This window comes from Pipistrellus hanaki (assembly GCF_964339955.1).
Source record: "Pipistrellus hanaki genome assembly, chromosome: 3".
NCBI lineage: Eukaryota > Metazoa > Chordata > Mammalia > Chiroptera > Vespertilionidae > Pipistrellus > Pipistrellus hanaki.
Window position 1 is genome coordinate 137,447,688 of NC_140505.1, and position 19,833 is coordinate 137,467,520.

The following is a 19,833-nucleotide window of genomic DNA, read 5'->3' on the forward strand; positions in this document are numbered from 1 at the left end:
ACTTTGAAAATTAGCCAGAGAATCCTCTAATATACATTCAGTGTTACTTTGAAAATTAGCCAGATAATTCTAACATACACTCAGCCTGCTCTAGATTCTAGCCCAATCAATTTGTCTCAAGAAAGGAATTATTCTGTGCCTGGCACTTCGCTAGGCACTAAAATTGTTATTGCAACTAGGAGAATGTCCCTGTCCACAGGAGCTCACAGTCTAATAAGAAGAGATAAACTTGAAAATATACTCAAAACTGCTGACAAAATATACCGCCCCCCGCAGAAGAATTCAACATTTGGTTTTAAATTAGTTATGTAGTTAAACCTAGACATAACAATAGAGATTTTTCTAAAACAGTAAGTCCATACAACAGTGTATTAATGAAAGCAAAGTGGTAAATGATTCAGTTATTCAAACAAGCTAACTTAAAAATAAAGGACATTAAAGACAATTTTAAAAATGATCAACACAGTATACGTCTGATTTAAGCAAATCTACATTGTATTTAGACAAAATATATTGTATGAAAATGCCAGTTCTTGCCAAGTTTAGAGCTATTATATGTACAAAAATAAATAGCAATGTATATTCCAAGATCAAATCACAATCACTTTAAGTACATTCATCTGTAAGAAGGCAGAAAGTAGAGGGTTCTCACTTATATTTTTAAACTTTGAAAGGCATTTTAGTATACCGTTTAAATAGGTGAAGTGACCATTTAAAAAAGCAAGCAGTTTTGAGATAGATCTTACACTAATTATTTTATTAAACCATTCTCATATTTTTAAGTCAAATAATATTTTTGGGCTCTGGCCAGTGTGGCTCAGTTGGTTGAGTGTTGTCCCATGCACTGAAGGGTTGTCAGTTCGATCCCCAGTCAAGGGCATGCAAGAGGCAGCCAACGGATGTGTTGCTCTCACATCTATGTTTCTCTCTCTCTCCCTTCCTCTCTCTCTAGAAATTAATAAAAAATCTTTAAAAATATTTTTGGGATGTTCTCCTCAAAATTATACAACAGCATTAATTTCTTGAATATGACTTAATTCAACAAACTTATATTGTATATTCTGTGCTGTGCTATTATACTTTTAGGGGAAAAATGAGTAATGCTTCTGAAATAAAATATGAGCATAAGACAAAAAAAGAAATCAATGGAATACTGACACATAGACTCTGTAAACAAATCATTAGTGCATATTTTTTAATGACTTAGATATTGCTATAACAACATATACATATTGGACAAAGTCATTCATCCCCCTATTTTATTACATCCAATTTACTCAGAATTATCTGTGGGAATCAGCAAATATTCTTCAAATTAAATTTACAAACATAATTTTGAAAACTATAATTCAATTAGGACAATATATTCATTTTGGAAATAAAGAATTTAAGTAAGGTTAGACTATTTCCAGGAAAGTATGTATACACGCTACAATGTTCACCATTACAAGTGAAATGGCTTATCCAGTCACTCAGAGGGCAGATATATATGTTTAGCTAAAGTCCTTCACCTGTTCTGGTATTATTCTGCAAAACTATGAATTTGTAATTAACCATAACTTAAGACAATGAGATGATGAAACAAATTTAATTAGTTATATCTTGATATATAAATATATTAAAAAGAAAATACAATACATTATACAGTACATAATGCTTAGAAAATAAACAGTTCAGTTCACATGTCCTCACTCACTAAATCCACAAACATTTATACTTGGTAGAAAACTAAAGTCAATGAAATAGTTTATTAAGAATTTGTCCTATACTTTAATGAACAAGCTATATAAACTGGGTCAAACTTAAAAACCTTTTTTTAGATATGTATGAAAGCAAAACAACAGTAAACCTAGAATGAAAGTCTTAGAAGAATGTGTTCAAACTTCACTCTGACATTCACACAATTCTTTTGTTCATCTGACCAGAACTCTTTACTAATCTATACTTGACAGAATATTGAGTGCCTGTGTTTCCCTAGCTTATTTTGCCAAATTTGAATTTAAAACAAAAGAGCAAAAGGCTTGTTACACTGTGTGAAGAAAAATGCCTAAAAGACAGTGGGTTTATGATCTCTGAGTAATCAATTGCCTGCTGAAATACTGCATATTATGCAACTTACTAACAAGCACCTATGAAGACTGAAAAACATGGAAAGCTGGCAAATAGGGAGAGTAAACTAAACCCGCTAAAGAAACAAAACTCCTGTGCTAAAAAGGTCCTTGACTTTTAAAAATAATGATAGAAAAGAAGAAAGAAAGGATGGGGGAAAGGTAAAGCAGCATGGGGTTGGGATGGGAGAAATAATATGGTCTAAAAATTTTTTTTCCTATGCTCCATTTAAGTAAAAAAATATATATATATATATATATATATATATATATATATATATATATATATATATATATATATTGTATTTGCAGCATTACTTTCCCTTTTAAGGCAGAGACCTAAAATTATGAACTTCTTTCATAACAATTCTTTCATGAATTGCAAATAAGCCAAATGTGAAAGAAGAGCAGTGCGGGACAGAGGAGTGAAATAAAACAGGTAGAGTTAAAAATCTACAGCTAGCAAACTATTAATAGCAAAGAAGAGAATATCACAACAAAATCCCACGAGCTCAGCAAATTAGTCAATTTTTTAATGATCCACATAGTCTCTGGAGCTCAGTTTCTGATTTTGATTATGCCTCTTGGTTTTGAAGTGGATTTCTCATACATGAGGTCATGCATGTTGACATGTAGAATCCTAACCCTAAAAAGAGGTGACGTGAGTAAAGACTGCCATTTCTATTTTATCTCAATCATTTTGATGCTCTTTGGTATTGGGAACTGTTGTGGTGAGGAATCTACTTAGTATGCTACATCAGTGAAGCCTTTGCACCGAAAGGACCTACAGGATGGATGCGATGGTACCATGCTTGATGGTAAGCTTGGTTTCTCCAAGTTGTCAGGCACTTTAAGAAAATTAGAAACATCCAGGAGAGTAAGGGCCAAGCACAAAAAGATCAATTTTTGTAGATTTTAAAAAATCGCTTTCAAATATATATGTATCAAATGTACAGTCTCACAAGTTCCTTTATTTGAAAGATGAGTGGTATCTGCCAAAAGTATACACCAGTGGCCTCAGGATATGGCCATTGCTACTGAACACAAATAAGACCAGATGCAGCGTGGGTGACTGTGTGAAGGACGTAAGACATTAGAAGTGCACCATTTGAAATAAAGTTAAGGAGAACAATGTTCAATGCAGGCCAAAAGTTTGGAATGAGAAGGGGGAAAGCAATGGCACTTGTTCTTCCTATAGATCAAAAGGACGGGGGGAAATGACAACACAGATGTTCAGGAAAACTTGAAAAATGAGTAAAGGTATAGGGGCCAATGCAGAAAATAATGGAAATAAGTATATATTGCATAGATGAACCAAGTTATTTATGTCACAAATTTTTTTAAGGTTTTTTTTTGTAATTTAGGATAATCCTGTAAATAAGAATCATAATTATGAAAATAATGTTTCATAGTAAGTACTTTTAATTCTTCAGTCATAATGCGTAGCTATCCATATGGGAATTACTTATCCATAAAAAAAATAACTTCTTCTAAATCCAACCTCAGGGAAAATATATTACACTTGAATCATACAAATATGTCATTATTTTTATGAAAAGTCCCATTAAAATAATTATGGGTATTACATAATCATTACCGTGATTTGGGATAAGGTGCAGCCAACTTGAAATTATGAAATCAGGTTATAGCAAATGCAGTTTCTAACAAACACTAGATAAATCATAATATGAATTGAAGTTAAATCTAACTGGTTTCCCTGCATAAAGTTTAAATTTGTTGCATCTATATTGTACCTAGCTTCTACAGCTTCTACTGGGAGACAGCATGGTAGTGAACATCTAGGGGCTCTTCCTGCTTTTAGATAAACCTGAGTTTTAGTTCTGATTCTGTCACATATTACTTTTTATCTTTGGTAATTTGCTGAATTTGTTTGTTTTTTTTTGTTTGTTTGTTTCACTGATCTATTATATCAGGCCAATAGCCTCTACCTATGATTTGGCTTAAATCATAGGCAGAGGCTATTAAAAGGTATTAGGTAGGCAAAATGCATAGCACATAAAGACTAGCTCCCTCCCCACTTTGCATCCTTTCTTCCTATTAAATTGAGACTAACAGTCACAATTGACTTTTTTTTTTAATTAAGCCTGAAATTTTATACAAATGAGAGGTTTTGGGTTTATTATTATTATTATTATTATTAAGGAAAATGCATTTTTTAATGGAAAATAAGATTCAACTAATGATTAAAGCTATTTCTATATTTTATAACATCAACTTACATCATACATCTTACGGTCTTTTTTTCTTTATCCTCAATTGCTACATATAGCCAGAGAAGGATGAGTAAAAAATACCTAGATTTCTAAAGTGCTCATTCAAGTGTATCAAACCTAATGATGTTAGTTATTTCCTAGTGTCTGGGAATGGTGTGTGTGTGTGTAGATAAGGTGGTTGGAACTCTGTACTAATGAAGTGAAACTTGTGCATCATATGAAGTTACACTGGGAAAATATCAAGTCTTCCAAAATGAAATTCACCAGAGCCTGACTCCCTGCCTCTTAAAGTTTGCACTGACCGCACCTAAAAAGGATCAGGAAAGATAATCATTGTGTGACAACATGATAATGAATGTTCTAGGTTGATATTTTCTAGTCTGAAAGACTCTGTTAAATCAACAAATATTTTTACAAGTTCAAGAGAGCAGAAAGAGTGAACAAGTAGAAAAGCTTATTTTAGCCGAAACAGGTTTAAAAGAAAGAAAGAAAAAAAGAAAGAAAGCAAATCTCTTAAAAAAAAAAAAAAAAAAAAAAAAAAAAAAAAAAAAAAAAGAAAGAAAGAAAGAAAGAAAAAAAAGAAAAGAAAGAAAGAAAGAAAAACTTATTTTACCCTGGAACAATTCTGCATCCTGAATGAAAATTTACATCACTCTTTCCAGTATACTCTGATTTAAATGTTCAATATGTATGCATGGGAATTGGCATGTGTGCGTATTTATAACTTTCTGCATCGCTACTGCCAGACATGACTGTGTACCTCCTATTGTGCCCTTCGGATGCACAATGTCCCTTCCCTTTCTTTTTTTCTAACCATTTGGTATAATCAGTGCCAGAAACGAAAGCATGATGAAGATGACCAAGGAGCAATAAAATAAATACGAATTGGTTTTGACAGGGAATGCGTCAGTATGGGAATAAACCTCCCTTCGTGGAGAAAGCTACGGGAATGCACCCACCAGCATGTCTCCAGCAGCTGGTGAGAAAAAGGGCCATAGCCTTAAACCTGAAACCCCACGATCATTACTCTGCTGTTCATTCTCCTCACCCCTGAGTCCAGTATCTATATTCACTTATGTGTGTCTCCAGAGAATCCAAGACACTTTTGGAAATGCTGAAGACTGGAGAGTGACTAACTTGCATTGCTTATGACGAGTCAGAGTTACATAGAAAAGCACTCATACTATGAAAGTAGCTTATTCAAGACTCAAGACTGGGCAAAATGAAATAAAAAAAAAAAAAAAAAAAAAAAAAAAAAAAAAAAAAAAAACACACAAAACACAACAAACAAAACCACATCCATATACTGCTACATTTCCCTGATTAATTTACTGATGGCATTGGCACATATCGTTTTACTTAATGTTTGAAAAATACAAATACCTCTTTTATAGGCAAAAAGTGAATGTTAAATGAAATATGGAATTTTATATAGCTTCCTAAATGTGAGACGCATGCTTAAACAGTGCATACATTTTACAAACTAATCCTCAGTGTAAGCTATCACCAAAGCTTGATATACAGGTACAATCTCTTAGGCCCTAACATTTAGGGGATGAGAATAGCACCTGCCTCTACCGCAATTAATAAAACAACACAAAATCCCCCAGCAAGTTCCTTCTGACGTCCTGAGAGTGACATCACTTCCATAACCAAGCTTTAGATACTTTTTATTAGTCATGGTTTTAATGTAAACTTCAGATCTGTAGACGAAAATATATATACCTTTAGTCGTGAAGCACAATTTCTTATTTACAAGCGCTTTAGAACTGAAAATGGTGTCTATAGCTCTGAATGGACAGAAAACGATCACGTGCCACTGTATTCAAGAGTGCTGCGGGTTCCCAGGCGCTTTCACATCGCCATGAAAACGAGGAACTGAGAAATTACTCTGGGCTGCAGGGTGGCAAGCTTCTTGCTATTGTTGCGCACGATCCCTGCCCTTCCCACGTGCCTACAGCAGGTCACACACAGCCTCCTGGTTTAGTGAACACTGATGTTCACAGGCAGCGGGAAGCCCAGTCCATAGGGGGCAGAATTCTCGAGTGCCGACATCCCTATAATACGAGGCATTTTCAGCCGCTGAGTACAAAGCCTATTTGGGACTTTTGGTCTTTGCTTTTGCATTTCTGGGGAGGGGAGGGAAATGAGAGTTTAGAGGGCTCAATATAAGCACCCCCGCACTCTGAGCTTTCCCAAATGCATTACTCATAACAGTAACCTGCTGATCACCACCGTGTTGGGAAAATGGTAACTTGGCCTATCTGTAAACCTCTCCACCGGGATTTGGGTTGGTGCCGCTTGCTGTCTCAGTCTGAAAATAGATGGGATGAGTTCTGGTTAAAACACAATCCCTCGTTATTGCTTTCTGGATTACTCACAAAAATCCTTTTAGCCCTGCCCTGTGTAGCTCAGTGGGTTGGGTATCATCCCTGCCCCGAAAAGCCACTGCTTTCTCTAAAAACCAACTGAGTTGGTTTTTTTTTTTTTCTTTTAAAATCAATGTATGTAGACCGTTCCTTGGGGGTAATTTAGGCTTTTTAACTTAGTTTACATAATAGGTAAAAATTCTAAAAATTAATTTGAGGTGCTGTTCTCTACTACCAGGTACTAATTCCCCCTCAAAGAAAGCATGTGCATGGGCTCATCAAATCTTATGGTTTAAAAAAGTTAGTTGTGTTTTCAAATTAAGATCACCTCATTTCTACCCATGTTCTTATCTTTAAAATCCACATGTACAGTAGCATGCAAATATAACACAGTTCTTTTTTTTCTCCATGGATATTTTTTAAGTAAAAAGAAAAAAAAATTGTATGGTGATAATGTTCTTTTTGAACTTATTTGTCTTCTGTTCTCCAGATACTGTAAGTGGAAATTCATTTGCCTTTAGTTCCATTTCACACTTTAATATCTGAAAAAGTGAAATGTGGAGAGGGTATTCTTATAGAACTACTTAAACCAGGGGTTTGGATTTCAGATCTCTATAATCAAGACTGGAAAGTCACTAGAAGATTTGGAAATTATTTTAATCACCACAACCAGAGTCATGTATGAAAATAAAACCCTTGCATGGATTCTTTATATGCATAATCTCAAAATATATTTTTTAAAAAGGGAAACATTTAAAATTTGACATTGAGGGAAATCTCATCTCCATCATTCACTATTAAGTTTTATTTAAACTAAAATCCTTTCCAATATTTTGGAGGGAAAAAAAAGTTCTCATAAGAAAGTCATAAACACTGGTCTGGCCAGTGTGGCTCAGTGGTTGAGTGTCGTTCCATGCACCAAGAGGTCGCTGGTTCGATTCCTGGTCAGGGCATATGCCCCAGTTGCCTGCTCGATCCTCAGTAGGAATTGGCCAATCAATGTTTTTATCTCTTTCCCCCTCTCCCTTCCTCTCTCTGTCTAAAAAAATCAATACAAAAACATATTTTTTTTTTTAAAAAAGTCATAAACACTGAAATCAGAGATGTGATTCTTGCTACATGTTAGTTTCTCTTTCTGAGGGATTATTCTCTGGTCTCATGCTTTTGACTTCAATAGCACAATGTTTAGGTGTGTTCAAGGGTTCAGATTCTTGGGAATCCGGCTTGTTATACGTTTCTTCCTTTGCTTTTTCCAACTTCTTTTCCTTTGCAAGCATTCTGTAGTTTATAGTGTTACCAATGAGCAACCACACACTTGCTAGGAACACAATAGCCCCGCAGGCTATATACATATATTTATACTCTCCAGTTTCATCCACCAATTTACCTAAGAGACAAAACAAATGAACAAAAAACATTTTAGGATAAAATAATAAAAGAGCCATAAATAATAAAAATTTCTAATAAATTCTTCCATAGACACAGTATGTATTTATTTTCTTATTCAAGTTAATATTAAATATCTAATGAAAATTATTCTTGTTTAATATATATATATATATATATATATATATATATATATATATATATATGTAAAGGCATAAATGTACACATGCAGCATTATATTACTGGCATATTAAAATTATTGAACATTATTTCCCTCAATAAAAATGTACATTTAAGACAAAGTAGGTATATATGCTTTGGAGTGCATATCCATAAATATATACATGTTTAATATCTACTCATGCAGAAATAGATATATTTATCTATCTCTTTATTTACAGCACATATTGATATTGCTTCAGTCCTTTCTATACTTCCTATCTTCTCAAAAAAGAGGGAAACATTACATTCTTTAGGAAAGACCCAAGGCTTTTATAAAGTCCATAGGTGACATGATGTTTACTAAATGCTCTCTCTATGCCCAGCACTAGGCTAAACACTATCATCTGCAATATCTCAGTGACTTCTACAAGAGCACTAGGAAGTATATCTGTGTATGGTTACACAGCCAGGGAGGCGCAGACTCTGGGTCTGATCAAGACTGTCTGAATCTCATATTCCTAACTGTTCTTTAAATGGCTTCTCCAAATCTCATAGTTGAGTTATGTCACTTTTGTGGCTAATTACAGTTTTTGCTTTATCTAAATCTAAAGTATTAAGGCCAAACTAGTAATCAGAAAAAAGCATGACTCAGGGGTTGAGCGTCAACCTATGAACCAGGAGGTTATGGTTTGATTCCCATTAGAGGCTTGAACCCCAGGAGTGGGTGTGCAAAAGGTGGCTGATCAATGATTCTCTTTCATCATAGATGTTTCTATCTCTCTCTCCCTCTCCCATCCTCTCTAAAATCAATTAAAAAAATATATTTTTTAAAGAAAGAAATGTTTATTCCATTTGATTATTGAAAATATATATATAAAAAAAAACTAGCTTGGTGCCATATAATCTAAAAGCTTTATTGACTTTTAAAAATATTTCAATTCCTAGATTTGCCTTTTGCTGTTTGTTTGTTTGTTTGTTTATTTATTTATTTATTCATTTATTTTATTGCAGGCACCTGGTTTATTTATTTATTTATTTATTTTATTGCAGGCACCTGATTCTTAACAATAATTAATACCAGCAAAATGAAGTAGACACAAATCCATGTTGTTTCTTATATGATTATTCCAGGTGATTCTGATAGACACCTTATTTGTTTTGTCAGAATCTCTATCCTTCTAATTGAAACCTAGTCAGTAGCTCAGTGTTAAATTTAGTTACTTTTGAAATTAACTATTTGAACAAGGTTCCCTGTTTTAGTTGGGTAAATGGTGGAATAGTCTTATTTGAATACATATGACACATACATAAGCATAACAAAAACTGTGTCATTGAATTTCCCACTCTGACTTTAAGTCAAATATTCTTTTTATACAAATATTCTTTTTTAACTGCTTCAGTATGAAAAGATAGGCCAATTGTACTTGTCTTATAAAATAAAATCAATTAGCTGATAAATATACTGACTGGTTTTTAACTGTTTTTAAAAATTGTTTTGGTGCCATGGTACATGCACGCTGAGGGATATACCATCCAAAACAACTGTGCGATTTAGTACAGGACAGCGGTGGTGGGCAGCAAGTACACAAATACACAGCCCGTTCCTAACCAAGAGAAAAAGCAAAAGGTAAAATGTCAAAGTGCCTTAAGTTAGCAAATTAAAGATAAATTTTTCCCACTTTTGAAATGATTCCTTGATGTCATGTATCAAGGAATGCAGAAATAGATATATTTATCTATCTCTTTATTTACAGCACATATTGATATTGCTTCAGTCCTTTCTATACTTCCTATCTTCTCAAAAAAGAGGGAAACATTAGATATATTTATCTATCCCTTAAGAAGCCTTTTATTAACTGATTTAAATATATTGAAATTTTTACATTTAGCCCGGCATTTACTGTGACCACCAGGGGGCAGGCGAGGAGTCTCAGTGAATACCTAAGTTTAGTATTAACAAAAATAATATATAATGGTCACTGAAAAATTCTGGTCCACAAAAAGCATTTAATATTTATAACTTTAGTATGTTATAAAAAAATATTAAGCAAAGTCTAAACCTCAAAATGAAGTTTAGTATCTTTACTGGGCTATTTACACAAATGTTTATATAAGCATCTTTAAAAATTTTAGATCTTAAAATTAAAAGGTAGTCTTAATAATTTATAAATATGAACTATAAGTGTCTGGTAAAAATGACTTTCATGGATATATATTAGTATATTCTATCAGTGGGTATTATAAAAGTATTCTTCCCTTAGGTATGTAACAAGTTTCATAACAATGAAACCAATATAACCAATAAGAAAATAGATCCTGACTTTTTGAGAGAGCTATTTTAAATTTTTGACTAATTTTAATATAGATGGAAGAGAAATCTATCACCAATGATAAAATTTAAAAAGTGACTTTTTCATTAAACATTTTCAAAAACACAAAAACAACTTGATATGGGTAAAATATCTAAACATTATGCTAATTACCAGTCTAACTTAAATTCTTTCAGTTCATAGGCCCAGCGTTTGAAACAAATTTAGATCTAAATTCAACTAATTATTAAGTTCAAAAATACATACTAAACCCTAAACTTAACCCACGCTCAGTCCTTCAGGCTATTAGTATTTTGTTAATTACAAGGCATGTGATGCATCACAATGAACATCTCAGTCAACAGCTATTGATGTGATGCTTTTTGCTTTCCTTGATGAGAAATCTTACCAGCAAGAGGAGGGCCAAGGAGAACTGGACAGCACTCCACAATTGTGACGAGTCCCACAGCACTGGAAAATCTTTGAGCACCAACAAGGTCCATGAGGCTTTCAAAGAGAATACTGCTAACACTCCCAAATCCAAGGCCAAAAAATATAGCATAAAACACCAGGCTTATGTAGTCCTCCGCCAATGGGCACAAGAGGTGGCACACCCCCGTGAACATAATCGCAAAACTGAAGAAATACTGGATTCGAGGTCGAACAAGTTTGGTGTTCGCAATAAATCCTACTGCAGGCCTCGCAAACATGTCGACAAAAGCCATCACAGACAGCAGGAAAGCTGCCGAGTACTCATCAATCCCCTTGTCTTTGGCATACGGGGCCAAGAATATAACGGGTGCGAAAAATCCGAGAAACATAATGACATTTCCAGACAAGTATATCAAAAACCCTCTGTGCTTGAAAAGGGAGAAATCTAAATAGTTATTAATTTTTTTCCAGACTGATTGCTTCTTGTGGCTGTTTTTCACACTCGACTCGAGCTCTGTTTCGCAAGTCTTATTTTGAGCCTTCGTAGTTGGTTTGGATTCAACGGGTCTCATGAGAGCCCCAGCCACACAGGCATTCAACAATATGCCTCCCAAGACCATGAAGCTTCCTTTCCAGCCGAAAGTATTAAAAAGGAACTGATTGAAAGGAGCCAATGTACTTAGGAAAACAGGACTTCCTGCCATGGCAAGCCCATTCGCAATGGGTCTTTTCTTATAGAAGTATTTGCCAATGATTGTTAAGGCGGGTTGGAGGTTGAAGGCCAGACCTAAACCTGCAAAGAACAAAACAGAAGGAAGAAAAACACAAACACATTAGGCCACTCACAAAGAAATTACTCTTCAAAACATGCATTCGATTGGGTAAGGCAGGACTCAAAAGGCAATAGCAGGTGTTGATTTTTTTGTTTATCACCAATATCAAGAGATGGCACATAAAAAGTTTCTCACAACTGGACACATGTTATGTATGATGGTTCAATGAATTCCTTTCATTTTAAAGCACAAAAATAAAACCAAAAGCTTTTACTGATGTTTCAAAAATCAGAGCATAGGTAGAAACTAAGACAAAATTATTAATTCTTATAATTATAATCACTTAGCTCCACAGATTTTCATCTCCTTTTATATTTACACTAGAGGCCCAGTGCATGAAATTTGTGCACGGTGTGTGTGTGTGTGTGTGTGTGTGTGGGGGGGGGGGGGGTGTTTCCCTCAGCCCAGCCTGCATCTTCTCCAATCTGGGTGACTGATGTTCAACTGTCTGTTTAGGCCTGATTCTGTTGGGATTGGGCCTAAATGGGCAGTCGGACATCCCTCTCATAATCCAGGACTGCTGGCTCCCAACCGCTTGTCTGCCTGCCTGCCTGCCCCTAACCACTTCTGCCTGCCGGCCTGATCACCCCCTAACCATTCTCCTGCAAGCCTGGTTGACCTCTAACTGCTCCCCTGACAACTCGATTGCCACCAACTGCCCACCCCTACAGGCCTAGTTTCCCCTAACTGCCCTCCCCTGCAGGCCTGATCTCCCCCAACTGCCCTCCCCTACTGGCCCATATGTCCCTAACTGCGTTCCCCTGCAAGCCTGGTTTCCCCCCCACCCCCAAACTGCCCCCCCGGCCCCGTGCACGAATTTCATGCACTGGTCCCCCAGTCCATAATAATAAAAGGGTATTGTGCTAATTAGACCAGACGTCCTTCTGGGTGTCATTCTGGACATCCTTCCAGATGAAACCTGGGCCAGATGGAAGCCGGTGCCGGCACCCGGGGGGGGGGGGGGGAGGCCTACTCTTGTATGAATTTTCGTGCATCCGGCCTCTAGTAATTAATAAGTAATAGTACGAGAATAAATTGCTTCACACACTCACAACTCTAACACTGTTTTTGTCCCACCCGCATAATGCTGTTGCTACTTGTGGTGCGGTAATACCCAAATCACCTTTTCCCTAATACATCTGCTTGTAGACTTTGCCTTACTTCCATAGTCAAACATAACACACAGTATCTCAGCACAAAGGAAATGGCACTCTCTCCATTCTGGCAATTTTTAGATAGAATAAGATTCTCTCATTCACAAAAGATGTTTTATTATATCAAGAAAAAAGAGAGAGGGGTATTGATAGGCATTAAAGAGAATGATTTTACATCACTACGTTGTAGGCTTTAATGTTTCAATTTTTTTTCATATATATATATATATATATATATATATATATTATTGATTTTTTACAGAGAGGAAGAGAGATAGAGAGCTAGAAATGTCGATGAGAGAGAAACATCGACCAGCTGCCTCTTGCATACCCCCTACTGGGGATGTGCCCACAACCAATGTACATGGCCTTGACCGGAATCAAACCCGGGACATTAGAAAAAATATTCAATTTCTTTATATATTGAAGTCTAATTTTTCTTAAAACTGAGTATAGATTTGTTTGATTCAATTTACTATTGAGGCTAATAAACATTGTCTTTTCCAAATGTTCATATTCAGGTCAGTTTAAGTCCAGAGACATTTTGCAGGAGAAACAACTATAATCAAACACTAGGATGTCGTTTGAAAATATTTGTGTTTCGTACCCAATGTGCCTTGTAGAGCTTTAGCCCAGAATCTTTTTAGGAAGGGAACAAAGAGGCATCAATACAGAGCTCCACCATAAACAGAATACAACAATTCTATTGTTCAAGCTAAGTCAGTGCATCCAGAAAATAACTCTCCGCCACTGTCTTTAACCTATTATGTGAAACAGCAGATATTGTAAATACTAATAAGCAATGAAAAATACATTTTTTTAAAAATTAAGCTATATGCCACAAAGCTTCTTCTGTCTGCCATCTTAGCTGGCTGAAAAGTGAAGGGTAAAATGATAAAAACCGGCCAATGCTGGTTTTTTTTTGTTGCTGACATTTATATCATCGAGCATTATGTATCTGACAACTTGTTTTTTCCCCCAATACTTAAAATAAATTTGATTGGACATTTTATAGCTAATATTTCAATGTACTAGATGTAAATAATTCAAGATTGTACCTGATATAAAAATGAAATTCAAAGAAAACAATAAAAATATTCTATTGTTCACCTATTTTAGAGAGCCTCCTGAACAGCATGGGTGTTAAGATAATAATCTGAAAACAAAACTTACCTCCAATGAAGCCCACAGTGAGGTAGAGCTCTATGACGCTGGTGCTGAAAGAGGCTGCCACCAAGCCCACACAGCACAGCAAACCACCGACCATCACCACCGGCCGGCTACCATATTTATTCACCAAAATACTGCTTATGGGACCTGGGTGAAGATGAGATTAAGAAATATTCAGTTGCTGGGTCATTTATTTTTAACATTACTAATTTTGAAACCTGAGGTGCACATTTTAAGGATCAAAGAAAAATACACAGAGCATATAATGAAGACTTCAATACTTTCCGATAAGTTTGACTGATTATCTTTAATCATACAAGTAAAAGCACATAAAGGAATACTTTAAAACGACTTAATATATAGTTTATGATCACAATCATTCAACTTTTGAAGAAAAAGTTTGACAAAATATAGCTAAATTGTCTAAATATCTTAGTAAATGCAGGAAATTTTATATAACAAAAATCTAGCCATTATATAAACGATTTGTATTAGAATTTAGTTTTATAGAATACTGTACATGTGCACACACACACACACACACACACATAATTAGAGTTTGATTTTTAAATTAGAACCCATTATGCTTTTTCTTTAATATTGTGTTTCTTTGATTCTAAGACACCGATTGTTTCCATACCTTACGGTATTAGAAATAAGGATGTTTTAGACTTGGTAATCTCTGAACAATTCCTGTTTATCAGGGTGCAGTCATAGGAATAATGTAGCTATCATGGCCCACAAATGCCTGAACTGTATGTTTTTGCTGTGGATTGGTTTGGACAATAGAAATACTGGTAAATCACATTAACTAATAGTTCAAATCAAACCAGTTAAGGACCGTTTAAAATGGAATATGAGCCGAGACTGGTTTGGCTCAATGGATAGAGCGTCAGCTTGGGGACTGAAGGGTCCTGGGTTCGATTCCAGTCAAGGGCATGTACCTTGGTTGAGGGCATATCTCCAGTAGGGGGTGTGCAAGAGGCAGCTGATCGATGACTCTCTCTCATCGATGTTTCTAACTCTCTATCTCTCTCCCTTCTTCTCTGTACAAAATCAATAAAATATATTTAAAAAAAGAAAGAAAAGAAAGAAAAAGATAAAATGGAATATGAAATCTTCATTGTTTTCTAAAAAAAATTTCGGTTGACACATTCTGATAAGGCCAAGAAAGAACCAGCCCAAACTTGCAGAATGGATGCAGTAGTACAGGTGGAATTACCAGAAAAAAATGGTGGCTTTCTCCATGAAAATATGCTTCCACATGGACAAGGAGAACAATCTCTTATGTTAAACATGAACATCAAGGAATTGGACTCAAAAAGTAATTTAGAAGACCCAAATACTGCCTGGAAAGAAGGTTTTAAATGCCTTGCTCAATTTTTTAAATGTACACTTTTCTGGCAAATGTGCCCTATTCGTGTGTGTATGCATAAAATATTCAGGAGTGGTTAAAATGATTAAATTAATTTAAGTATGTCTTTAAAAGCGCTTTTGGTAATTATAAAATTAAAGCTATAAATATTAATAAAGTGCTGCATCTTATTTTTGTATACATCATTTTTTTTTAATGGTGTTTTATAAAACAGTGTTACAACTGCTCTCATCAGATATACCGAGGTTGTGGGTTTGATCTCTAGTGGAGCACATATGGGTATCAACCAATGAATGCATGAATTAGTGGAACAACAAATCTCTCTAAAATCAATAAATAAATATTAAAAATAAAATGCAACTTAATAATTGAGGCTTAGAGTAAATGCAAATCCATACTAGTTTATAAAACTTGTCAATGTGTAAGTAATTTGACATTCCATTTTTATTTTAAAATTATATTTCATCTGAAACTAGGGACACTACTTTTCTTAAAATAATTTTTAACTAACTCAATTTGATTCAACTTTATTCAAATTAGTTTAATACAGTATTTCTTGAGCCAGTTTTCACATGCCAAGGATGAGTTAATCCTCAATACATTACAGTCCAGAGAAAGAAATAATGAAGAAGTTGTTTTAAGAACTGTGGTGGATGGTTTGATTAGACAATTAGAATAAATTCAAAAGCACTGACCAATTACTTGGATTAATAACAATGATCTCAGTATACCATTTTCTATGTGGTGCCTAGATAATTAAAAAAAAAAAATGAGTTAACTGATTTACTACATTTTATAATTGTGTTTGCCCAAAATGTGTAAACTGCAATGTATGTGAAATAATTATATTTAAATATTGGGATAACTACATCAGAGTTTTTCCCATCACTGTGATTAAGTAAAGGAAGTCACTAAAGAAAACATTTAGAGGTGCTGGCATTTTTTTTTTTTTTTTTTTTTTTTTTTTTTGATGTGGCTTAGTTTCTACATTGAGATTAGTCAAGATGCAGTAAGAGTTATAATCTTAAAAAATAATTTTAAGTTATATACTTTAGTTAAATGATAGTCTATATGGGATATTTACATAAGTCATCTATGATCTTTTTCCTGACCAAAAAATACTTCATAAGTGATTATTTATAAATATTAAAAATAAAATGCAATTTAACAATATAAATAATCAAAGCTCCATACTCCTTTATTTCCTTGTCCTCTGAAAGCTATTTCTGTCAGCTACTTCTGTTTCTCCTGGTGTGGCTCCATAATACTTATGAAAAGGATACTTATTCTGGCAAGGAAGCTTTGTGGGTTCTTATAAATTACAGTTTTCCCACTCTTAGAATTCTTTACACTTAGAGTTGGTAATAAAAAAAACACACACAAATAATTATACACATACACAATTATTTAGTCTCCATTTCATTTATCTGAATCTTGTTCAATTGTATAAAATCTCATAACACGTGTCTACTTTTGTCGGTTAAAATTTAAATTATGATATAAAGTAAAATTCACTCATTTTGTAAACAATTTTTTAAAAAAATATACTCTATTGATTTTTTACAGAGAGGAAGGGAGAGGGAAAGAGAGTTAGAAACACCGATAAGAGAGAAATATCAAAACATTGATCATCTACCTCCAGCACACCCCCTACTGGGGATGTGCCTGCAACCAAGATACATGCCCTTGAGCGGAATCGAACCTGGGAACCTTCACTTCACAGGCCGATGCTCTATTCACTGAACCAAACCGATTAGGACTGTAAAGAATTTTTAATGCTTAATATTAGCTTGAGGAGGCATCTTAACATTAGATGTAAAATGACACCATCCATTATCTCTCTCTATCCTACAAGCGGCTTGGTTTGTTGTTACTAACAAGAAATATAAAATTAAAAACAAAAACGGATTCTCATCACATGTGATTTTTATTAAGCATGAGATAGCTTCCCAGGTGTCCCCTTTTGATAAATCAAAGGCCTAATTATATTCTGAGCGAATTCATTCATTTATCTATTAATTCAATCATACTGGAAGTTTGTACTCAGCATGTGTTTTCAAGTAATCATGATGTTTAATTATTAGTTATGTCAAAAAACAAAACTCTGTACCTACTGATACCGTTTCCCCAAAAATAAGACAGTGTCTTATATTAATTTTTTCTCACAAGGTTGCGCTAGGTCTTATTTTTAGGGGATGTCTTATCTTTCCATGCGCTAGGTCTTATTTTCAGGGGATGTCTTATCTTTCCATGCGCTAGGTCTTATTTTCGGAGGATGTCTTATTTTCGGAGGATGTCTTATTTTCGGGAAAACACGGTAGTTAGATAATATCTGAGTCCGTATCTAAGAACAGCAGTTATTGTTCATCAAATTTTTTTTGTTCTATTTGCTCATCAAACAGTTATAAAAAATGGCATGCAAGAATAATAATATTTCATTTCCAAAAAAAATTTACAAAAGTATCAGACTGTAACCAAATCAAACTATGTACCCACTAATTTCTTCTGATCCTGTTTTCCAATCAAAGGATTTTTTTAGTGTCAAGTTAATGGCCACATGCATGTTAACTATGAAGCTTCTTATAAATTAGAGTTTGCACACTCTTAGAACTCCTGTTGCACTTAGAGTTGGTAACACACACACACACACACACACACACACACACATTTATTCTGCATTTAATTTGTTTGAATCTTGTTCAGACACTCTATTCTAAGCTTTGTGGAAGTAGCTGCCATATATACTATTATTCATCATACCAAATATTCATCAATATTTATTGAGTTACTACGTTTTTGCAGTTAGTGTGCTAATAATTGTGAATTATTACATGATTTTTGTGGCAATTTAATGATATAATTGCCTAATTAAAGTTACATAACAGTCGATAAAACTAAGGTGTGCAAAATGCTTAGATAACTTGTTCAAGATTGCATCAGAATCAGTGGCAGAATTTGGATATAAGCCCAAAGGCGCTTGAATATAAAACTGTGTTATTAACTACTGTCAGAAAAGTGTCAACAACAGCAAGGATAAGATACTATCCTTCAAAAGGCCTGACTTGTGGCTGGCTGGTGTGGCTCGATGGATGTGCGTTGACCTATGAACCAAGGGATAACAAATCAATTCCTGCTCAGGGCACATGTCTGGTTTACGGGCTCGATCCCCAGTGGAGGGCATGCAGGAGGCAACTGATTAATGATTCTCTCTCATCATTGAATCTCTCTCTCTCTCTCTCTCTCTCTCTCTCTCTCTCTCTCTCTCTCTCTCTCTCTCCCCCTTCTGCTCTGAAATCATTAAAAATAAACAAACAAATAAGGCTTTGATTGGCTTCTGCAAACTTGGATTTCAGAAGTATTCCCATCATTCCCTAGCTGATAAGAGTGGCTCACTGTGCCTAAACTATTTCACAAACAATGCACTATGTAATTTTAAAAAATAAATAAATAGGCAATGTAGTTTATATTTAATATATGCTTTCCTTGTGGGAGTCTGGAGTTTTGGTATATGCCAGACAGGAATACCTGTGTAAGCAGTAACCCAACCGAAACCTTCAGCGCTCAGGCTCAATTGAGTTTGCTTGTTAGGCAACACTTCCCACACGTCAAAACCAATTCCTGAAGAAATTAAACCCATCTTTTGTGATTCTGTTGGGAGAAGACTCTTGGAAGTCTGCAACTAGTTTCCTCTGCACTTTGTCTGATGTGTTTGTTTCTTCCTGATTTTGTTTTGCACCATTTCATTGTAATGAATCATGGCCATGGAAGACATTTTTGACTTTTGTAAATCTAGAAACAAATAACTACACCTGGGTGTGATCTCTCTTACTGATAATTTTGAATTTTGGTATAGAACTTATAAACAGGTGGGTTTTGTTAATATTTTAAAAGGTATAACATATATATGCATGTATGTATACTAGTCTATTGCTTTGTATATTGTTATTCTGTTCTGTAGATGTAAATTAACAGCACTAGTTTTTATTTCTTCTGTATGCTACATGTGTACATAATAAATGCGGTGAGAAAATTTGGAAAGTATGTTATGTAATGAACATTTCATAAAATATATTTGATCAATCTAAAACCATGAATTGAAACTGACTAGCAATTTGAGCTATATAAAATTTGTATGCACAGTATAAACACTAACAGAAGAAATGATAAACTGCTATAATTTATTTTTCATTAGCTTTATTTCCAATTTGTATATGTAGTATCCTGTCAAGTCAAATGATAGAAAGCAGTAGTTCAAGACTGGGAGAAAGTTTGCAATATATACTACTTGTTTGACTGCATTG

At 34.5% G+C, this 19,833-nt stretch overlaps 1 protein-coding gene and 1 long non-coding RNA gene across 3 annotated transcripts in view; one reads left to right on the forward strand and one right to left on the reverse strand.

Annotated features, from left to right (window-relative positions):
• Window positions 1–2,417: 2,417 nt before the first annotated feature.
• Window positions 2,418–7,783, forward strand: LOC311619449. Its single transcript, XR_014794509.1, has 2 exons — window positions 2,418–4,786; window positions 4,937–7,783. It is a non-coding gene; the product is annotated as an uncharacterized lncRNA (long non-coding RNA).
• SLC16A7 (solute carrier family 16 member 7) overlaps window positions 7,351–19,833 on the reverse strand; it is a 127,637-nt gene continuing 115,154 nt past the window's right edge. For both annotated transcript variants that reach the window (XM_084877793.1, XM_084877794.1), the window contains 3 exons: window positions 14,161–14,304; window positions 10,978–11,793; window positions 7,351–8,098 (listed from right to left, as the gene is read on the reverse strand). In XM_084877793.1, the coding sequence (XP_084733919.1) occupies window positions 7,827–8,098; window positions 10,978–11,793; window positions 14,161–14,304 (1,232 nt within the window). In that variant the 3' untranslated portion in view covers window positions 7,351–7,826. The remainder of the gene's footprint in view (window positions 8,099–10,977; window positions 11,794–14,160; window positions 14,305–19,833) is intronic.